The sequence below is a fragment of the Salvelinus alpinus genome, chromosome 18, assembly GCF_045679555.1.
Source record: "Salvelinus alpinus chromosome 18, SLU_Salpinus.1, whole genome shotgun sequence".
Lineage (NCBI taxonomy): Eukaryota > Metazoa > Chordata > Actinopteri > Salmoniformes > Salmonidae > Salvelinus > Salvelinus alpinus.
The window spans coordinates 16,345,168-16,368,370 of record NC_092103.1 but is presented as its reverse complement, the minus strand read 5'-3'; the positions used below and the strand labels follow the sequence as shown (position 1 = coordinate 16,368,370).

The window sequence follows — 23,203 nt, the reverse complement described above, 5'->3', positions numbered from 1 at the left end:
ATGTTTTGATGTAAATTATGTTGAAGGGAAAGAGCGAGAAAATGGCTTTTCTGATCATTATGACTGTCTAGATCAGGGTTTCCCAAACTTGGTCCTGGGGTGATTCAAATAATCAAAGTTTGAGGAGTTATTTGAATCAGATGTGTAGAGCTAGGGCAAAAACCTAAACGTTCACCCAGGGGTGGCCTCAGGATCGAGCTTGGGGAACCCTGGTCTAGATAAATGCATCAGAGCGAGGGAGAAGGCTGTCCTTATTGTTGTGCTGCTGCACATTTTACAGGCTCTGCACATCCATTAACGCGAGACGTGTTGTGGAATTCCGCCTTCTTTGAGATGCAAATACCGCTCAGAGCTGAAAGACCTAGAGAAACAGGTGTCCAAGGAAGTGGCTAATGTGTGTGGGAGGGTGGGGGACTGGGGGAGTATATGGAGATCACATAACCCTCTGTCCAGTCCTCTCTGGCCTTTCTGTTCTGCCATCACTCTCGTTTGCACTAAATATCCCACTATATCAAACGAGAAACAGACAAAACAGATTAGTCCAAGAGTATTGAATTGTATTCATGTAAACGTGATTGATTTGGTACAGATACAGCAAGTAGATACAGGGACATGTAGTCTCATAAGATACGATAGAGCAAGTAGATACTGGGAGATGTCTCATAAGCACACAAAAAGGGGGAAATGAGTGCTTTTACTATGTAATCATCACCCATGGCCATGTGGAAAGTTGATAGCTGACTATTCTGACTGATTCTATTCTGAGTATTACTTACGATGAGACCAACAAGGCCTAACACTTCAGCATTTAGGTGGCCACAATTTGAAATGTTTACAGATTAAGTTCCAGCAAGAGAATCTCCCAAATGGCCCCCAGGGTGCTTCATCTCTAACTGCTTCACCATTAGTAGCCTATCCACTATTCCCAACTGTGGTCCAAGCTGGAAGAGATCCATCCACACTTAACGTGGGTGTAAAAAAACATGTCCCAGGATCAACGCTCATTAGCACATTTCAATAGAATTGGACCCATGCTAGTTTCCTGTTCAAAGCGCAATGGCACCCCCTACTGTATACACAAGTATATGAAAACTGCTGTAATCTCTCCACAGCTCACGTATAGCTTTCCAATTTCACCTGGCTGCCAGTTCCTGTTCTTTTGAGAACATGTGAGGAGTGGAATAGAATGGGAGATGGAGGAATACAGTGGAGGCAGAGGGCTCGTAGAGAGGACTACTGGCTACTATTCTGAACTTTGTGTGGTGAGTTCTGGCGCCCAGAGCTGCTGAGGCATCACCTAAGTGGGTGTTTCACAGAGTGGAAGAGAAGCCCAGTGGCTATATGACTCAGGCTGGTTCCCAGACTTGCCCTCTACAAGATCATTAGCAGACGCCATCACCATCCTCTGACCAGTTTCCTCCACTCAAGCCATGAACTGACCCTCTATCTGCAGAGGATGCAGCTTTCAAAGACTTGGCCTCTATTGGTTGACCTGTCATGATATAGCTTGTTTGTTAGTCTTTTGCTTATGAAGAGCTTTGAGATTTCTATTATGAAAAGTGCAATAGACGTCTAATACATTATTGTGGTGTGTCAGAGTGTTGGTTAAATGTGTGGCAGAGGTGACGTGGATATAGACGTCACACAATATATAAACACGGGCAACTTTACAGAAGACAAACAAAATGTACATTTTATTCTTAAAGGACTTGACCAGGGACAAAGTGCTTCATCTTAGACAAATATAAATCTATAGTATGTGAAGTTCTAAACTATGTGCAAGTGTGAAAATCCATAGCAATTGACAGAAATCATCCTTTTACCATACAATTGTTTTTTTTCTCTCCTTTAAATCTAGTTACTTCATATAAAACGGTCCCTTCAGAAAATAACTTCTGCCGTTCTAATCTAAAGGCAAATATTTGACTAACACACCCGTGTGTAATATTGACGATTACATATAAAGCAATTATGCACAGATCTAATAAACGAGTATACACAAATAGAGTATACTTAAGCACATTATATAGACAAAGCAGAATCAACATGGCTGAGTATGACATGAGCGTTCCATCGTTTGGCATTCTCCCACTACATAACGACACACTGTCTCTGTTCCCTGGAGCTCTGCACAGAATCATACACACTAAGGAATGCTTTAGACGGCATGGCTCTTACAACACATAAACCATCAAATCGTTGGTCTAGTGACAGGAATTGTCCAGCAATTGTTAATTTACTTCATTAGAAACTATAAATGATACAGATGATTGGTTTCCCCTTGAGCCTGTCGTTCAAGTCCTTCATTGGTCAGGGCTGAACAATGGACCCACAGAGCCCTCTAGTGTTCATCAACATCAACTACAACCAGAGAGAAAAAACGCACCAATGAGTGAATGACAATAGCGTTTATCTTTATACAATGTTGGCAACCTACGGTATTCAAACCATATTCTATTGTGCTTACAATTTAACTATTGACATTTCCTGTTAATCTAACAATGCAGGATTGGTGTGTGTTGGCAATGTAGTGTCTCATACTACAGTACATATTAAGTGACAGACAAACAGGCATAGTGCTCAAGCATCCAGTAATGACCCTGGATCAGCTGGGACAGGGCCAGGACTCCTGGCTAAACATACTTCATAGTTATGTCACCTGATCTTGAATCAGCCTAAAAGACTTCATTAAATACGAAAAGATTGAGATAAACTGACGTGATTGATTTCAGCGGCATGCTATACAATCTACCCTCAGCCAAAGTGCCTGTATATCCGTATGGTCCACTGATGGAAGTGCTGCACCCACCAACTGATGATTAAATTGTCATCCCCCATACATGTGTGAAAAACAACAGTCTACACTTGTAGTAGCACCCAGGGCAATATGGAAGATACACTAACGCCAGAGGCTTCCATTCTTATGGAGTGTTTTGCTATAGATGCATTTGGCTATAATGGAAAGAGTCAGTCAAGAGGGTGGGAATGGGCGGGGTCAGAGGTTAAGGGTATACTGGGGATCTGGAGTCAGTAAACAGGTTTTGTAATCCCCAGCTGGTCCAAGCTCTTTCCATCTGCTACAGGTAGGTGTCATGTTCTGTGCTAATCAAGCTCTGATTGGAGCCCTGCAGGGGTGTGTCTTTGAGGGGTGGGGAGGGCTTGGTAGAGGTGTCGCTGGGTTCAGGGTTGGATGCCACTGGGGTGCCGTTCTTCTGCTCTTTGGTCTTTATCCTCGCCTTGTCCTCCTCCTGGCCCTCCACATCCTTATTGGTTGCCAGGGACGACTCAACTATGATGGTGGGGTTCTGTCGCAGGTCTTGGCGACTGGGTGGTTCGGCGGCCATGATAGCCTTGGCGCCGTGCATTCTGGGAGGGGACTTGCAGTGCAACTCACCCCGGGTCTCCTTCCAGCGCCGCAGCTGGGCCAGGTGCTCCTTCTCAACATCCCGCTCTGACAACGGCAGCTCTATAATCTGGGACAGAGCATAAGAGGCAGTGATTAACCTTGCGGTCTTAAACTCTTGTCAGCTTGACAAGGTAGCAGAAATCATGACTGTAATATCATAGTTTGATTAAAGTACCACTAGGTGGCAGCAGGGTCTTTTCAGTTTACACCATAGCCCTTAGCATTTAACACAGCCCTGAGAGTCATCACACTCATGTAAGCAATTGTCAAAGTGGCTAAAAACCATGACACTGAGCATTTTCCAGTATGGATGTTTCTAGAAGTCTGGCTGTGGATGGTGGTTGCGCATCACTACCTCCCGCACTAGGAATCCTTCCAGCATGTAGCGTGTGTCTATGGTCTTGAGCAGCTCCATGGTCTCGTACTGTCCCTGACACGTCTTCAGCTTGTCCTGAGAGCCCAGCATGCACTTCAACAGCACCAGGCCCACCCGGAAGATGATCTTCACTCCTGGACGACCAGACAACACCAGACAAACTGATGAAGTCGCACAGTGTCCTGAGAGTCTTGTTTGTATGACATGTTTGTGTGTTTTCTTGTATGTTTGAATGTGTCTATAATGTAGGTGATTGAGTATGCTGGGGTGTGTGTCCATGTCAGTCTGTCTAAAGAGCGTGCCTCTCAGAGAATGCTCTCATGTGGACAAAATGTAAATGTGTGTTTACTGTGTGGAATCGGCATACTACATGCATTGCACATTACCAATGTCATACATTGTACGTGTCTCATATAGCCACAAACATTAAACATATTGCACTCCACAAAGATCCTGTTAAATCACATTCTGCGTCTCACCCTCACAAAGGAACATGTCCCAGACACGTAGCACAGAGGCCCAGGGCAGGGTTCTGGAGAAGGCACACATGAACCACTCTGTCATGTACAGGATGGGATCCAGCTTGTGCTTCTTCAGGTGGCGGTGGGCCAGAGGAGACACCCGCTTCAGCAGAGCAAACAGGATCTCCCCATCCAGCTGGATCGCCTCCTTCAGGAGCACACAGGAAGCACCATCAGAATGGAGAGATATGGGGGGGGGGGGGGGAGGAGACAAATGGAGGGGTTGAGAGGCAGAGAGAGCGCAGACTCCTTACTCTTTTTTTAGATGTAACAGTTTCATTAACCCGCCCACATTGCCTGGTCACCCGCTCACTCAGGGCCATTTGTCATTAGCTGGTCACAGACATCAGGCTACAGGACATATAATGACAGTAGCACATGTCAGCTAAAGAGCTTGCCCAGTAATATGATACCTGCATTCAACATGAGTGTCACCTAACATTGTACAGCTTTTCTTTTCCAAGACACTGCGGTTCCAGACAATGATAAACATGCTGAATTAATGTTTAACTGTATTTTAGTGACAGGTAAGCTCTTCCGAGTTACTCTCTAGCTCTGCCCTTGGGAAAACACAACGAACTGCACGTGGTAAGCCTGATCTTTAAACCCCAATATAAAACCTCTCCCTGTCACAACCAATAAACAGCGGATTCTCATCAACATGTGACCTTGGTTCCTTGTATTCTTTGTGTTAGAGTATCAGTGTGGTACGCCTGTGGTCAGTCTTACCAGCCCTACACTGTAGTATCCAGGAAGGTACTTCTCACAAATCTGCACCAGACCCCAGAATGCATCCTGTTAAATAAAGCGCAAACATGAATTCAGCACGGCTGTGGTGTATGCCACATTCCTGTAGTGTGAGTAACAGAGTATTCAACATTCTTCACATATACAGGGATGGTATACGTGGACTGACCTCAGCAGGCATGTGCATTAGCAGCACAGCAGCAATGGGAGCTTGAGCTTGGCAGTAACCCTCTTCAGGCCGGTGCAGTGTGTAGGCTTTGAGGACACGGTAAAGGTCCTGCTGCCTACACGCGCATACGATTTTGGGTTACAAAAAAAACATGTACTGAGAAATGGCCATCGGTCCACGTCAAATGAGCTACTCACCCATGGCCTCCTCTCGCCACAAACATCTCATGGAAGGGGAACTGTCTGTGGAGGTCCTTCTCGATCACATCCACCCACTTAGGGTCTCCTGCCTGCCTGTCCAGCTCCTTTAAAAACCACAGTTAGCTGAATTCACATGCTTCATGTGAAAAGGACAAGACTGTGTGTATGAATTTGTGTGTAGCGATGGTGGTTAGTGACCGACCTCAAACTTGCCCTTGTGTTGCTCTCTCTTCACCTTTCCTCCTGACAGGTAGAGCCACGCCCGGCCTCGCAGAGAGGGTGGGATGCCCTTCTGACAGCGCAGCTTCATCTGGGGGGCAGGGAGTTAGTGCTACTGTCACAGCCACTCAAACACGCACAGTGAGATTAAAAATCATGGGAATTCATTCAGTGGAATAGATTCAATACCAGGCAAGGGGGGTAGATTGTTCAAGTATGTGTTCAATTACTTTCCTTACATATTTTCTGGTGCTTACTGCCTAACAGTCACTCAATAAGAGGAGAAGGGGTGACACATGACAGCTTGCAAGGTTAACATGCTATCGATAAAGAAAGCGGTTATGGTCAGCATTGGGATTTCGGAAACCTATCAGCCGGTGTTGAGCAGCAGATGTTGGACTTGCTGACCTTCTTGTGTCTCTTGGCCATCCATTTGTCCCAGTTGTTGAGCATTTCCAGCCATTTGGCCTCTCTCTGTCTCAGCACTTCAGGAGGGATGTCTTCAGCTCTGTGGGAGTCAGGGGACAGACAGAGGGTTAGTCTACAGCTACACACCAGTCTCTAAAACACAATGCAGACACCAGCGAAACCAGAGGTGAGTGAGGGAAGGAGGGAGGGCCAAAAAGGAAGAGCCATCCCTCACACAGGAAGCTGCTTCCTGTAGCTTCTGAAAATCATTCCCCAGCGGAGCGTGCTTTCTTTTTCTTACAGAAATAACTTTCGACTAGAAAACTGGAGCCATATGATCGTAGTGTCCATTGAAACCAGAATGGAAAAAGATAAGAGACATGGACAATAACTGCCATTGTTGCGTCTCTCCAGATGAAAACGAGAGAAAGCTGACAACATAGTTCTGGAGGACTGCTGGGCTTGGGCTTCTTCCCTTGGTAGGAGGAGAGGGCGGTTCAAAGGGGCCCTAAAGAGGCTGCGTGTGTTTCAGTGTCGCTCAGAGAAAAAGCATCTTTATTGTAACCAGCTGACGAACACACCCAGTACACTGGACCGACTGTGGTCAAATTACCAACGGGTATGCAGAGGGGTGAACACAACACCATGACAGTATTTTTTGCATTCATTAAGCATAGCCTATCCGTTTTCTCTGGAATGAATGAAACTAGGTTGTCTGTTGTAGGGCTACATGAATATGAGAGACCGAGAGAACACCAGGACAGCAACACAATTAGACCCAACCAAATCATGACAAAACGATCATTTCTTGACACATTGGAAATCATTTACAAAAAAACTGAGCAAACTAGAATGCTATTTGGCCCTAAACAGAGAGTACATAGTGGCAGAATACCTGACCACTGTGACTGACCTAAAATTAAGGAAATCTTTGACCATGTACAGACTCAGTGAGCATAGCCTTGCTCTTGAGAAAGGCCGCCGAAAACAGACCTGGCGCTCAAGAGAAGACAGGCTATGTGCACACAACATGAGGTGGAGACTGAGCTGCAAAAGTCACATTTTGATAAACTCCCATACCTATTGGTTGAAATACCAGTGTGCAATCTCAGCAGCAAGATGTATGACCTGTTGCCACAAGAAAAGGGCAAACAGTGAAGAACAAACACCATTTTAAATACAACCTATATTTATGTTTATTTATTTTCCCTTTTGTACTTCAACTATTTGCACATCATTACATCGTACATATAGACATAATGACATTAGAAATGTCTTTATTCTTTTGGACCTTTTGTGTGTGTGTGTAATGTTTACTGTTCATTTATTGTTTATCTATTTCACTTGCTTTGGCAATGTAAACATATGTTTCCATGCCAATAAAGCCCATTAAAGCCCATTAAATGGAATTGATTTGAGACACTGTGACAGAACGTGTGTGTGGTGGCAACTGTGGTAACCGTAGCAGCATTAGGCAAAGGACAACATGTCCTTCCCTTCCAATGGAGCAGGACCGAACAACCAGATAAGCCTGCTACAGAACCCACAACAAAGAGGCTTAACAATAACACATGGCAGATTGGACAGGCTAAAACTAACAAGCTCTTAGCCTAAAAGGCTCTGTCTGACAAGTCTGCTTTATGTTTACATTGGTTGTATTTCCTTTTAGGGACTGCCTTGCAGTCATTAGTCTACATCCAACCAAATGGGCTGAACACTTAGGCCTAAATTCTCTTTCCATCCAGCAGGCCAGATCAGATCACATGACATAGATACTAGACCTAAAACCACAGAGCGGAAGAGTGGTCACTCATGCTGTGTACACAGCAGTGCCTCACAAGCAATTGCTTTACAAGGTGGAGAAATAGCAGCTAGCACAGGGCTAAGCACAGTGATTAGCATTAACCTTGCTGGATTAGTGAAGACTATCATATTACAGGTATCCCGGGTCGAGGTTGATCTCAGAAATTGAGACTAAGTAAAGGTGTAGTCCAAAGATGATCATTCTGAGCTAGGGTTGTGCGATGTTTCTCCAAATGTTACGATATCCGATATAAAATATTTTGCGCTGTTAACGACTAAATCATTCCAGACTGTGCATTTTGTGCTCATTTACAATATTAGTCAGATTCTCATGAAATATTCTGTGTGGCAAAAAAACAAACAAGGCTTAGTTAATTAATTTAGACTTCATTTTCAACATCTTGATACAGCCTAACTGATTAAACTGCATAGTTTTGATGTGTAAAGGTCAAATAGAGTATAGTCTTGCACATCACGATAGATATGTCAACATCACAATAAAATCATATAATCAGCCCAACCCTATTCTGAGCACTCACTCTCAAATACAAAACACCATACAAACAGCACTGTGCTGGGATGTGGTATACTTCATCACATCCTGGCACTCTTGGGGGAAGGGGCGGGGCAGCGGCTGATCCCTTCCTACTCCTCACAGGAAATCCATCCTCAGACAAAACAGTGGGACACTTGCCACGACCCGCAAAGCACACAAAAACCAGGAAATTCTGACAGAAATAAGGGGAAGTTCTGTTCCCTCGCCATTCCTACTCTTGCTCAGCAACCACTCACTGGGAGCCTAAACACTGGAGAGAAATGCACATCACAATAGGCTGTAAGCAGACGAGTTAGAAGGCGTTTGTTCAGAACAAGAGGTGACACAAAAGGTTGTCAAGTCACCATGGCAGCAGTAAACAACAAACTAAGAGTCTGTATGGTGATCTTGCTTTTTACAATGGAGAAAACCTTGTCATACCATGTAGGCTAATCTACAAAAGATGTCATGTCTGGAACTGATTATTCAAGGTACTGCAGGACTTCCAGAATCTTCATGGACTCCACTTATGCAGCGAAAGGGCCCACTGAGAATAATCTGTTGGACTGCCCTAAACGCCTCCATTTGTAACAGTACAGCCAACAATAACTTGGCTGAGACAGTCTCACAATTTTTAAATGGCTGACAGTCACCAGAAGAGGCCAATGAATTAAAACAAAGCACCCAGGTCTACTATAGTCTATAAACTACCCTATCCTAAGTGTTGATGGGCAATTTCAAGGTAACAGAATCACTTAAAATGTTAATGTATGCCAAACAAAACCATTGATTTCAAAGTTTAACAAAACCATACAACTGTACGCAAAAGGACAAATTTGAACAACTTACACTGAACATTGTACAAAAACACATTTACTGGAAGAACTGTGCAGATACAAAGTTTGGTAACGAAATTTCAGTATAATCTCACCTTCAACGCTAAATATCTGCTCCAAATTAAGATTCAACGAGGTCCGCAGAAAGAATGGGGTGTCTGCTATGACATGACACCTTGAGTTTGAAAAAAAGTCACACCCAGTAACAGAATTACGGTAACGGAATTACATCATGGTCCCTGATCTGTACTACAAAGAAATGCATAATTATGAATTTGAATGTCATTCTATTCATGGCGATATAACCTAAATAGCTACAAAAATGTAGAAATATGCAATATCCTGCTTTGCAAATATGGGTATTATTCTACACACTGTACTGTCCAAACTTGTGAAAAAGACATCTGATTGGTTCAGATTTGTTCCAGATCAAAACTCTATGTCTATAGACGTTCAAATCAAGGCTGGCCTGGACCGGCCCAAAATGTTCTGGTCTGTGGATGTCGAAATCAAGGCTAGGGCGGACTGATCAAATTTCAACTACTTTTCAACGTCAATGGACACCAGTGTCGGTTCGGTGCGGATGCTGATACAGTTAATGTAAGAGGGGGCTCATGGGTAGGTGTCAGTAAGAGCCGGGAGAGGTAACATTAAGCGGCGACGCAGAGAGAGAGCGAGGGAGGGGTTGTCCAGACTGTTTTAACACTCTCGCTTAGACTGACAGAAATAAAACAGTTATGAGCTGAACACAACAGAATGCCAGTGGAAGGGAGGACAATAGCAGGTGACTAAACTGTGGTTTGTGACTACTATGATATGCCATTGTAGACAATTCAATTGCAGTAATTCCTTTGATTTTTTTTGTAATTCGGTTACTGATTTGTTAACAGAATTATGAGTTTTAAATCAATAGGTTAGGGCTTGGCGATAAAGTCATTTGATTAATTCCAAATGTTTTTGCGCGATATTCCAAATGCCTGTATAGCAAGAATCAAGGTTTTGTTATTTTCCGTTTTTATGAGCTCTTATGTCCGCTTGTTCTCATGCTGTGTTTTTGGTCTCGTCTCCTTCGCTCCTGTCTGCTCCTTCCGATTTATACCAGAGATCTGTATATAATGACGAGATGCTCATGTCTCCGCCCTAACAATGAGAGTCGTTGTCCCAAAGGTGGGAAGGCAGGCGACAAGCTTAGGTGCAAAATAAGCCCATAGAAACACACGCCTCATTTTGGAGAAAACAAATTTGCGAGCGTGAAACCTCTCGCTTCGCCTCTTCCTCTATGGTTTACACACACCCTCACGCCAACAAAGTTGAGAGCTCACATCTTCCTCTGACAAGAGGTTTCAACTCAGTTTTTGCATTCGAGGTTTGGTCCAACAGAATCGGTCATATGGACACAAACATATTGACTGTAATAGAGAAATTAAGTTTTCTAACGATACCCTTATGTCTCAACTACTCAAGTTGCGAGCAGAGCAGACACCACAGACAGAGCCTTGGTTGTATTTCCTTTTAGGGACTGCCTTGCAGTCATTAGTCTACATCCAACCATCCAACCAGTCAATATATATATATATATATATAGATATAGAGAGAGATAGTGAATCGCCCATAAGTTGGAAAGAATCAAGATATGATTTTTAGGCCATATCTTTACTTGTTAGTTCTGTGAACTTTCATTATCCTCCCTCATGAGGGAGAGACATTAGAAAATAACTTAAAGATGGAGTTTTGGTAACAGAATTACAAGGCCCAAAGCAATCTTCTTAAACTAAACAGAAGGCAAATAATTTTCCCAAAATAAAATAGAGGTGTTGATATTAGTTGGCAGGGGTTTAAACTTCAACATTGTGTTTTGATGCATTTCTAATACCATAAGACTTTTTCTGCAAGATGTTGTCTAAGACTCCTTTACAATGTGTTTGACCAGAAATCAAAGCCATTACTTATGCCTAATTTTTCAGATGGAAAATGGCTGAAAAACATCTATACCTTTATTTCCCGAAAATATAGAGACTCTTCGCTTTCATTTTACACGCTCCTATGAACTTCACGTTGGTGCTCATGGGTCCTTTTAAATGGAAATGATTCATTCCAATCTCTCGATTAGCAATTAGAAGGAAGTTTGGTAGTAGCCTAACAAAATATAACTCCTTACTAGGAGTTTGCCTGGATTATAATGTCCCTTTTCCCATTTCAGGGCTCTACAGTGCTACCATTTTGTAAGCACAGAAAGAATATTTCATAAATATTTTGCTGTGCTACCTGGAATTTTTATTTGGGAGCACCAGTGCCCATTAGAACAAAACAAGCAAACGTGGTGGCACAGAAAGAAAAAAGGAGAGCTTCTTCAAGAGCTGAGCTTCAAAAGTAGCTAGGATAAATATACACCCAATGTAGGCTTATATCTCAATCTTAAAAAATGATTTTCTGGTGCTCCGAAACCCTGTATTTGTAATTGCTGGCAATTCACATCTTTCATTGTGCTCCTAAATGTATTTGTGTGCTTCTACATTTTTCAACATAGGAGAACATGTCATCATAGAACCCTGAATTTATGTTAGGCTAGGAGGTTTCCTCTTCCTGCGACAACATTTAAGCAAACACATGCCCTTGGTCACCTCAACTGCATTGTGTTTTGTAAACTAGATGCATTTATGAAATTGCTTCTTCTAAAGAGAAATTATATAATGGATGACAGTCAAAATGACATTTTGGCCAAAAAGGCAAAGTCCACTCGATCCTTCATTGAATCAGATGACTCATTCATCACAAAACCCTCTGATATTGCAAAATACTTTAATGACTTTCATTGGCAAGATTAGCAAAGTTATGCATGACGTGCCAACAAACTCTGAACCTTCAAATCCATGCATTACTGATCAGATTATGAAAGACAAGCATTGTCGTTTTTAACTAACGTGAATGTGGAAGAGGTGAAAAAATTGTCCATCAATAATGACAAACCACCTGGTAATGACAACTTGGATGGAAAATGATTGAGGACGGTAGTGAACTATATTGCTACTCCTACTTGCCATCTTTTCAATCTAAGCCTACAGGAAAGTATGTGCACTCTGGCCTGGAGGGAGGCAAAAGTCATACCGTTAACCAAAAATAGTAAAGCAGCACCCTACACTGGTTCAAAAGGCTGACCAAATCAGTAAACTTAGTAAACTTTTTTTGGGAAAAAATGTGTTTGACCAGAAGTAATGCTTTTTCACAGTAAACAAATTAACAACTGTCTTTCAGCACGCTTATAGGGAAGGTCAATCAACATGTACGGCACAAACACAAATGACTAATGATTGGCGGAAAGAAATTGATAAGACTGTGGGAGCTGTTTTGTTAGACTTTAGTACAGCTATTGACATTATGGATCATAGGCTGCTGCTAAAAAAATGTATGACTTTACATCATCTACCACACCGTGGATCGAGCATTACCTAGCTAACAGAACACAGAGGGTGTTCTTTAATTAAAGCCTCTAACGTAAACCTGGAAGAGTTTTGCATACCTCATGGTAGCTGTCTTGGCCCCTTACGTTTGTATATTTTTACTAATGATCTACCACTAGCATTGAGTAAAGCCTGTGTGTTTATGTATGGGCATTTCTATGTAAAAGGACCCATGAGCACCAACATGTAAAGTTCATAGGAGCATGTCAAATTGGGTGTCAAATGAAAGCTAAAAGTCTATATTTGAGAAATGAAGGCATACATTTCCTACCCCTTTCCATCCCAAAGATGTTGAATAAGCAACAGATGGAAAAGGGCTATTGGAAAACATCTACGAGAAAAAGTCTTAAGGTATTAGAAATGCATCAACACAATAATGCTAAAGTAAAGATCCTCGCCAACTAACATCAACACATATTTAGTTTTGGAGAAAATGTTCTGTCTGATCTAAGTTTAAGAAACATTGCCAAAACCCCACATATATTTAAGATACACTACATGAACAAAAGTAGGTGGACACTTGCTTGTCGAAAATCTCATTCCAAAATCATGGGCATTAATATGGAATTGGTCCCCCCTTTGCTGCTATAACAGCCTCCACTCTTCTGGGAAGGTTTTCCACTAGATGTTGGAATATTGCCGCAGGGACTTGCTTCCATTCAGCCACAAAAGCATTAGTGAGGTCGGGTATGCTGTTTATTCATGGTTACAGGGATACTGTGAGTGGGATATCAAAAGGTCCATGTAAACAGCATATCCCGAATAAGACCTTAGGCAGGATTTGAGCTACTATCCAGAATACTGTGCGCATGTAAATGCGGTCAATCTCTCCTCTACGTTGAGCCAGGAGAGATTGACCACATCACTATGTCTTTGAGAGGGGTATTGGTGTTGAAAGCTCCAAACACTCTTTTCAAACAGCTAACACAGATCAAAACACGCATACATACCCGACAAGACATGCCACCAGGGGTCTCTTCACAGTCACCAAATCCAGAACATACTCTGGTAAACGCACAGTACTACATACAGCCATGACTACATGGAACTCTCCCATGTCAAGTAATTCAAGCAAGCAGTAAAATCACATTTAAGAATCTGATAAAACATCACCTCATGGCACAACGCAGACTGAGGAGACACACACACAAACCCTGATGTATTGGTATTCTGGATTTTATATTGTAAAAGTTTAATATTAGAGTAATATTCTATTGTATGATGCATTGTTTTATTTATGATCTAAGTGGTTGTGTTTTGTGGTGATGTAACTGTTTTAACCCTGTTTGGACCCCAGGAAGAGTAGCTGCTGAGAGGGTGGAAAGATAGAATGAGGGTTGATACAACCGTGGACCTTGGAAGAACTGCAGGTCATTTTTCTATCAGTTACTCTAAGTGATGCAGAGGCTTACATGACAGAGGCTTTCACATCCATCTTGTCTGACCAGACCAGACACTCTGTACACAGCTTCCTCAAGGAGGTTAACAGAGCAGCAAACTAAACCTGCTAAGGGTGGGGTAGGGGGTCATTCTGGACAAGGCAGGTGTTACTAAAGGCTAGTAAGGGACTCTGTCAAACAATATGGCAGGTCATTTTGTCTAAATTACATCTTCTGAGTAACACAGAGCAAGAGAGGAATAACTGTTTCTGTTGACCTCCAAGTCCTCCTATGGGGCTTAGTTGGTAGAGGATGGCGCTTGCAACGCCAGGGTTGTGGGTTCGAGAGTATGAAAAAGTACCAAATATATGTACTCACTACTGTACATCGCTCTGGATAAGTGCGTCTGTCATTTTCTGTCTTTGGTGGAGAGCATCCACTGGAGTTATACCGCAAATAACAGGCTACTGATTCAAATGTGAAGTGAATATTAGAAAATTACGAACAATAAAGTGGTGTGTTTAGTCAAATGAAAAGGGGGTCAATGAGGTGCCTAATCTGGAAGGAATATGCACTTAGACAATTTTGTCAGCCACAGAGTTTGGCTACATTGCTGGTGGAAAATTATAAAAAGACGGGTCATACTTACGATTGTTCTGAATATTGTTGTGCACCGCCAATAAATCCATATTTATCCGTCTGTCTCTCGCTGGTATAGCCATTTAGTTCTGAGTCCGAGCCGAAAGAGTTGCCTTCATCTGTCAGTGCCAGGCTTTCTCTGGTGCCCCGCAAACTTTTGATGGACTCTGCTGACTTAAGTCCATTACCTGGTTCAATTCTAATTCTTGCCATTTAAACCACCCTCTCTCTAGCTTAGCTTCTTCTAATATCATTAGTCAAGTAAACCTCCAGTTATTTAATTCTAAGTCCAACATTTCAGTGAAAACCTTAGCTACTGTCTGAAGTGAAGTTTTTTATGGTCGTCAACATGTCATTAGCTATCGCAACCCGCATAGCATCGTCGAGGTAAATTAGAGCGACATAGCTACCTAACTAGTCTAAATCAAAAACCACTATCTTGACTAGCTACCGTTAGCTAACCAACCAATTAACGTTAACGAAATATAAAATGGAAATTTAGAATCAATGAACTGGATAGACAGTTAAAGAAGCTAGCTGGCTAGGTTAGCATTAACGTTAGCTAACCGCTAGCAGTGAGAAACATGCCACTATTAGTCAACAACACCACCACAAATCAGAGCAACACAAAAAGCAGTCTAATTCTACCGTTACTAGCAAGCAAGATGGTGTTGTTGAACGACTGGTCAGACAGATAAAACCATTGAAATCCAATATGAATCAACCTCTCATCAATAACTCACTCTGACAGGCCTAGAGCGGATTAATTAGACCGATACACTGCTTGCTAGCGTCAGCTGACAGTCAGTTCAGTAAAGACCATGTTCGAGGTCGTTTATTTATAAACTGGGTTGTTCGAGCCCTGAATGGTGATTGGCTTACAGCCGTGGTATATCAGACCGTGTACTATGACAATTTTTTTTTTTTACTGCTCTAATTACGTTGGTAACCAGTTTATAGTAGCAATAATGCACCTTGGGGTTTTGCGATAAGAAGAGCCCTTAGCCTTGGTATATTGGCCACATACCACACCCAGGCGGTACTGCTTATATACTGAACAAAAATATAAACGCAACATGTATAGTGTTGGTCCCATGTTTCATGATATGAAATAAAAGATCCCAGAAATGTTCCATATGCACAAAAAGCTTATTCTCTCAAAATGTTGTGCACAAATGTGTTTACATCCCTTATAGTGAGCATTTCTCCCGTTAAAAGATAATTCATCCACCTGACAGGTGTGGCATATCAAGAAGCTGATTAAACAGCATGATCATTACACAGGTGCACCTTGTGCTGAGGACAATAGAAGGCCACTCTAAAATGTGCAGTTTTGTCACACAACACAATGCCATAGATGTCTCAAGTTTTGAAGGAGCGTGCAATTGGAATGCTGACTGCAGGACTGTCCACCAGAGCTGTTGTCAGAGAATTTAATGTTAATTTCTCTACCAAAAGCCACCAACCAATGTCGTTTTAGAGTATTTGGCAGTATGTCCAACTGGCCTCAACCACAGACCACGTGTATGGCGTCGTGTGGGCGAGCAGTTTGCTGATGTCAACGTTGTGAACAGAGTGCCCCCATGGTGGAGGTGAGGTTATGGTATGGGCAGGCATAAGTTACGGACAACGAACACAACTGCATTTTATTGATGGCAATTTGAATGCACAAAGATACCGTGACGAGATCCTGAGGTGAATTGTTGTGCCATTCATCCGCCACCATCACCTCATGTTTCAGCATGATAATGCATGACCCCATATAGCAAGGATCTGTACACAACTAGTGGAATCTGAAAATGTCCCAGTTCTTCCATGGCCTGCATACTCACCAGACATGTCACACATTGAGCATGTTTGGAATGCTCTAAATTGATGTGTACGACAGCATGTTCCAGTTGCTGCCAATATCCAGCAACTTCACACAGCCATTGAAGAGGAGTGAGACAACATTCCACAGGCCACAATCAACAGCCTGATCAACTCTATGCAAATGAGTGTTGCGCTGCATGAGGAAAATGGTGATCACACCAGATACTGACTGGTTTTCTCATCCACACCCCTAACTTTTTTTTTTAAGGTAACTGTGACAAACAGATGCATATCCGTATTCCCAGTCATGTGAAATCCATAGATTAGGACAAGAGGAATTATTTCAATTTACTGATTGTAACTGTAACTCAAATTGTTGCATGTTGCGTTTATATTTGTTTTCAATATATACATATATATGTATATGACAAAGATTGGATAAGTTTAAGTCCTCGGAAACCTCATCAATATGGTATAGACATATTTTGCATGTGTTCATATTTTTATTTTATTTTATTTAATCTTTATTTAACTAGGCAAGTCAGTTAAGAACAAATTCTTATTTACAATGACAGCCATATCATATGAATGTGGTTCCAGACAAGCCAAACACTTGTCCAGGGCTAGTGAGATCATCTGCCCAGCGCAACTACAACAAAGATGACCTGGAACGTGCCCATATATCTCGGGTGTTTGGTTTAAATGTCTCTGGCTGTTGTCAGCAAATAGTGTTAGTTGATATTTGTCGCCACCTATCGATGCATTTAGCTAACATGTCCTAAATTACTGCTCCATGAGATGAAAGTGAATGTCTCTTTTTCAGTGGGTATAATGAATTTTGAGTGCAACGAGGTATTGATTCCACAGAAATGGAATGATAACACCTTAACGCAATGGATGATTCTCAAAATGGGGGTCTGGCCTCAAACCTTCCAAAGTGACTGGTGCAGGTGGTAGGGGATACTGTCAAACTGTCAACAGACTTTGTTTGCTGTTAACCCTCTTGATGTTGTCCTACCATGAGGGCCACAAGTGGCTCAGAGTACTGTGGGTTTGGGGAGGATCATATTAAACCTCTTCTGTGCAAGTGCAAATAGCTGACCTTATTCATATCAAGGCCCTTTGGCGCAAATATGGGAGACACCTTTAAGGTTAATGTTTGAACAATTGTCTTGGATAATGCCTGATAGGAATAGAAGAATAGAATGAAAATGCATTTTATTCATAAATAAAACTACTTATAAATAGCCAAATAATAATAGCTAATAATAAATCACTTATAGTGCTCGGGGCTGTTTGGCTGGAAACACCACTAATCATCCTGGACACTGTCCCAGTTATGATTACACACAACTCATTTATGATAATTTGAGATGTCAGTCTATATTTGGTAGTATAAGTTGGCCTATGTGTGGAGGACAGAAAACCCCTGAGTTGACCCCAGTGTGTGGCACCCTGGCACTGGCACAAATACAATAGGTCAGCTAGCACATGTCTGTCTCGTGGTTTCCAGGCAGTCCTTTCACACGGGTCTGTGAAGAGCTCAGATCACAACACACATCACATTTAGCATTGTTCATCATGTGGGTGGATATGGAAATTGGTTTGGCATCTGTATTCAATACATAGCCTGCAGATAGGGGGCTGTTTGGGTGATGACACAGTGGCATGTGAGTTTGTTCAAAGGCTCATATGCCATATTGTCTGAAACGTGTGGGAAAAGAGAGAAGATAGAGCGATGAACTGAGAAAGATATTAAAGACTGAATGAAATACAATGACAAGGTGGAAATAGGATTATAAAAAGGGATGTGCAAGACAATGATTGAGAGAGGGGTAGACAGAAAGAGAGGACTCTAGGGCAGATATTCCCAAACTGGGGTACGCGCAATGCCGTCGGGGGAACGCCAAATAAAAATGTGATGAACTTCTTTTTTTTACTTCACATTTTCAAACAGTACATTTATATTTTCCAACGGGGCTATACATTTGGGTGAAAACCTTCACTCTTGCGCAGACATTTAGAAACGAAACATGACAATTTGAAAGATATGCCACATGAGTTTTTGAGTGAGAATAAAGACGACAATGTTGGGGGAAAAGGCCCAAAAAACTATACAGACAATATCTTCATCAAACAACACTGTTTCACGACGCATCAGTGACATGGCAGGAGATGTTTTGAAACAATTACTGCTTCGCATACAAGCCAGTGAATTATATGCGTTACAGCTGGATGAGTCAACAGGCGTGGCGGGACTGGCACAGCTCCTGGTATGTGTCCGTTACGTTTATGGGGGGTCAATTAAGGAAGACATCCTCTTCTGCAAACCACTGGAAATCAGGACATGAAAGGATATTTTTAAAGTATTGGACAGCTTTGTGACATCAAATGGACTTTGTTGATCAAGATGTGTTGGCATCTGTACTGATGGCGCAAAAGCCATGACAGGGAGACATAGTGGAGTGGTAATGCAGTATGCAAGCAGTTGCTCCCAACGCCACTTGGGTACACTGCAGCATCCATCTAGAGGCTCTTGCTGCCAAGGGCATGCCTGACAGCTTGAAAGACGTTTTGGACACTACAGTGAAAATGGTTAACTTTGTTAAAACAAGGCCCTTGAACTCTTGTGTATTTTCTGCATTATGCAATGATATGGGCAGCAACCTTGTAATGCTTTTACAACATACAGAAGTGCGCTGGTTATCAAGGGGCAAAGTATTGACACGTTTTTTTTCAATTGAGAGACAAGCTAAGTTTTCTTTACTGACCATAATTTCCAAGTGTGACCGCTTGCATGATGACGAGTTTCTCACACGAAAGGCCTATATATGGGTGATGTTTTATCTCGCCTGAATCATCTGAATCTAGGATTACAGGGACTTTCCGCAACTATATTCAATGTGTGGGACAAAATTGAGGCTATGATTAAGAAGTTGGAGCTCTTTTCTGTCTGCATTAACAAGGACAACACACAGGTCTTTCCATCATTGTATGATCTTTTGTGTGCAAATGAACTCAAGCTTACAGACAATGTCAAATATGATACAGCGAAGCACCTGAGTGAGCTGGGTGCGCAATTACACAGGTACTTTCCCGGAACGGATGACACAAACAACTGGATTCGTTATCCCTTTCATGCCTTGCCTCCAGTCCACTTACCGATATCTGAACAAGAGAGCCTCATCAAAATTACAACAAGCGGTTCTGTGAAAATGTAATTTAATCAGAAGCCACTACCAGATTTCTGGATAGGGCTGCGCTCAGTGTTTCTTGCCTATGCAAATCACACTGTTAAGACACTGATGCCCTTCGCAACCACATACCTATGTGAGAGTGGATTCTCGGCCCTCACTAGCATGAAAACTAAATTCAAGCACAGACTGTGTGTAACAGTATAGCTTCCGTCCCTCTCCTCGCCCTTACCTGGGCTCGAACCAGGGATCCTCTGCACACATCGACGACAGCCACCCTTGAAGCATCGTTACCCATCGCTCCACAAAAGCCGCGGCCCTTGCATAGCAAGGGGAACAACTACTTCAAGGTCTCAGAGCGAGTGACGTCACTGATTGAAACGCTATTAGCGAGCACCCCGCTAACTAGCTAGCCATTTCACATCGGTTACATGTGTGTGGAAAATTACAACAAGCGGTTCTGTGAAAATGTAATTTAATCAGAAGCCACTACCAGATTTCTGGATAGGGCTGCGCTCAGTGTTTCTTGCCTATGCAAATCACACTGTTAAGACACTGATGCCCTTCGCAACCACATACCTATGTGAGAGTGGATTCTCGGCCCTCACTAGCATGAAAACTATAGCAAGGGGAACAACTACTTCAAGGTCTCAGAGCGAGTGACGTCACTGATTGAAACGCTATTAAATGCCCATATCATTGCATAATGCAGAAAATACACAAGAGTTCAAGGGCCTTGTTTTAACAAAGTTAACCATTTTCACTGTAGTGTTCAACTGGCTTCCAGTTGAAGCTCGCATCCGCTACAAGACCATGGTGCTTGCCTACGGAGCTGTGAGGGGAACGGCACCTCCGTACCTTCAGGCTCTGATCAGGCCCTACACCCAAACAAGGGCACTGCGTTCATCCACCTCTGGCCTGCTCGCCTCCCTACCTCTGAGGAAGTACAGTTCCCGCTCAGCCCAGTCAAAACTGTTCGCTGCTCTGGCACCCCAATGGTGGAACAAACTCCCTCACGACGCCAGGTCAGCGGAGTCAATCACCACCTTCCGGAGACACCTGAAACCCCACCTCTTTAAGGAATACCTAGGATAGGATAAAGTAATCCTTCTAACCCCCCCCCCCCCCCCCCCCCCTCTTAAAAGAGTTAGATGCACTATTGTAAAGTGGTTGTTCCACTGGATATCATAAGGTGAATGCACCAATTTGTAAGTCGCTCTGGATAAGAGCGTCTGCTAAATGACTTAAATGTAAATGTAAATGAAAATGATTTAAGACTGAGACTCTCTCCAATACAACCCAACATTGCAGAGTCATGTGCATCCTTTCAAGCACAACCTATCTGTCCTAGCCTGTCTTTCTAAGGTCTTCGAAAGCCAAGTTAACAAACAGACTACCGACCATTTCGAATCCCACCGTACCTTCTCCGCTATGCAATCTGGTTTCAGAGCTGGTCATGGGTGCACCTCAGCCACGCTCAAGGTCCTGCACTACATCATAACCGCCATCGATAAGTGACATTACTGCGCAGCCGTATTCATCGACCTGGCCAAGGCTTTCGACTCTGTCAATCACCACATTCTTATTGGCAGACTCGACAGCCTTGGTTTCTCAAATGATTGCCTCGCCTGGTTTACCAACTACTTCTCTGACAGAGTTCAGTGTGTCAAATCGGAGGGCCTGTTGTCCGGACCTCTGGCAGTCTCTATGGGGGTGCCACAGGGTTCAATCCTCGGGCCGACTCTCTTCTCTGTATACATCAGTGATGTTGCTCTTGCTGCTGGTGATTCTCTGATACACCTCTACGCAGACGACACCATTCTGTATACTTCTGGCCCCTCTTTGGACACTGTGCTAACTAACCTCCAGACGAGCTTCAATGCCATTCAACTCTCCTTCCGTGGCCTCCAACTGCTCTTAAACGCAAGTAAAACTAAATGCATGCTATTCAACTGATCACTGCCCACACCTGCTCGCCCGTCCAGCATCACTACTCTTGACGGCTCTGACTTAGAATACGTGGACAACTACCTAGGTGTCTGGTTAGACTGTAAACTCTCCTTCCAGACTCACATTAAGCATCTCCAATCCAAAATTAAATCTAGAATCGGCTTCCTATATCGCAACAAACCATCCTTCACTCATGTTGCCAAACATACCCTCGTAAAACTGATCATCCCACCAATCCTCGACTTCGGTGATGTCATCTATAAAATAGCCTCCAACACTCTACTCAACAAACTGGATGCAGTCTATCACAGTGCCATCCGTTTTGTCACCAAAGCCCCATACACTACCCACCATTGCGACCTGTACACCCTCGTTGGTTGGCCCTCGCTTCATACTCGTCGCCAAATCCACTGGCTACAGGTTATCTACAAGTCTCTGCTAGGTAAAGCCCCGCCTTATCTCAGCTCACTGGTGACCATAGCAGCACCCACTCGTAGCACGCGCTCCAGCAGTATATCTCACTGGTCACCCCCAAAGCCAATTCCTACTTTGGTCGTCTTTCCTTCCAGTTCTCTGCTGCCAATGACTGGAACGAACTGCAAAAATCTCTGAAGCTGGAAACACTTATCTCCCTCACTAGCTTTAAGCACCAGCTGTCAGAGCAGCTCACAGATTACCGCTCCTGTACATAGCCTATCTATAATTTAGCCCAAACAACTACCTCTTCCCCTACTGTATTTATTTATTTATATTTCTACTTTGCACATTCTTCCACTGCAAATCTGTTCTACTTGCTATATTGTATTTACTTCGCCACCATGGCCTTTTTTTTTGCCTTCACCTCCCTTATCTCACCTCATTTGCTCACATTGTATATAGACTTATTTTTCTACTGTATTATTGACTGTATGTTTTGTTTATTCCATGTGTAACTGTTTTGTTGTATGTGTCGAATTGCTATGCTTCATCTTGGCCAGGTCGCAGTTGCAAATGAGAACTTGTTCTCAACTAGCCTACCTGGTTAAATAAAGGTTAAATAAAAAAATAAATCTACAATTTTTGATGAACAAATAAGGTTTTATATGTAAGACGGCAAAATAAAACCAAATGATTAATTATTATATTATTATTTGTGGGAAGTACACAGGAATTGTATTGTCTTTCGTAACAACAGGGTCTAATCTGTTACATTCAGAACTCTAGAAATCTGGTGGATTCGCAAAGATGCGGAAAGCTTCCTAAGACCTGAGGGGAAATGAGGTCAGCCTTATTTGCAGTAATTCTGCTGCCTTAAACCTCTCACTCAAACTGTGGGTTCATTGGTTGGGCACATAATTGCAAAAAAAACAAACATGAAACAAAAATGGTGACTAATCCAGACCAGTGGCTTTGGGTTTTGATAAGCCGTCTTCCACGTGAGGGGAACTCATCACACAGATGGTCAGGTTAGCTCTTACATTATACCAAAGTCCTTTGATGAATGCTTGGGAGGCATTCAAGAACATTGCAAGGGGTTGATTGACAGTCATGCGATCCCTGATGGGTTGGGAA

General features: G+C 42.8%; 1 protein-coding gene across 1 annotated transcript; it reads right to left on the bottom strand.

The window, feature by feature from the left end:
- Nucleotides 1-1,666: 1,666 nt before the first annotated feature.
- On the bottom strand, nucleotides 1,667-15,510 carry LOC139543880 (TBC1 domain family member 10A-like). The gene is made up of 9 exons (XM_071350386.1): nucleotides 14,707-15,510; nucleotides 6,047-6,146; nucleotides 5,622-5,729; nucleotides 5,417-5,523; nucleotides 5,220-5,334; nucleotides 5,033-5,098; nucleotides 4,262-4,451; nucleotides 3,762-3,916; nucleotides 1,667-3,473 (listed from the first exon to the last, which is right to left on the bottom strand). The coding sequence occupies exons 1-9, from the start codon at nucleotides 14,907-14,909 to the stop codon at nucleotides 3,078-3,080; spliced, it is 1,440 nt and encodes a 479-aa protein (XP_071206487.1). The 5' UTR covers nucleotides 14,910-15,510; the 3' UTR covers nucleotides 1,667-3,077.
- Between the last annotated feature and the right edge of the window lie 7,693 nt (nucleotides 15,511-23,203).

What these genes read in the sequence shown, in the direction of transcription:
- LOC139543880 (XM_071350386.1), bottom strand. Translation starts at nt 14,909, where the DNA reads ATGGCAAGAATTAGAATTGAACCAGGTAATGGACTTAAGTCAGCAGAG. An exon ending in TAATGCACATGCCTGCTGAG is followed by an intron (nt 5,099 to 5,219) that starts GTCAGTCCACGT and finishes TTTATTTAACAG; the next exon opens with GATGCATTCTGGGGTCTGGT. An exon ending in GGACATGTTCCTTTGTGAGG is followed by an intron (nt 3,917 to 4,261) that starts GTGAGACGCAGA and finishes CTGGTCGTCCAG; the next exon opens with GAGTGAAGATCATCTTCCGG.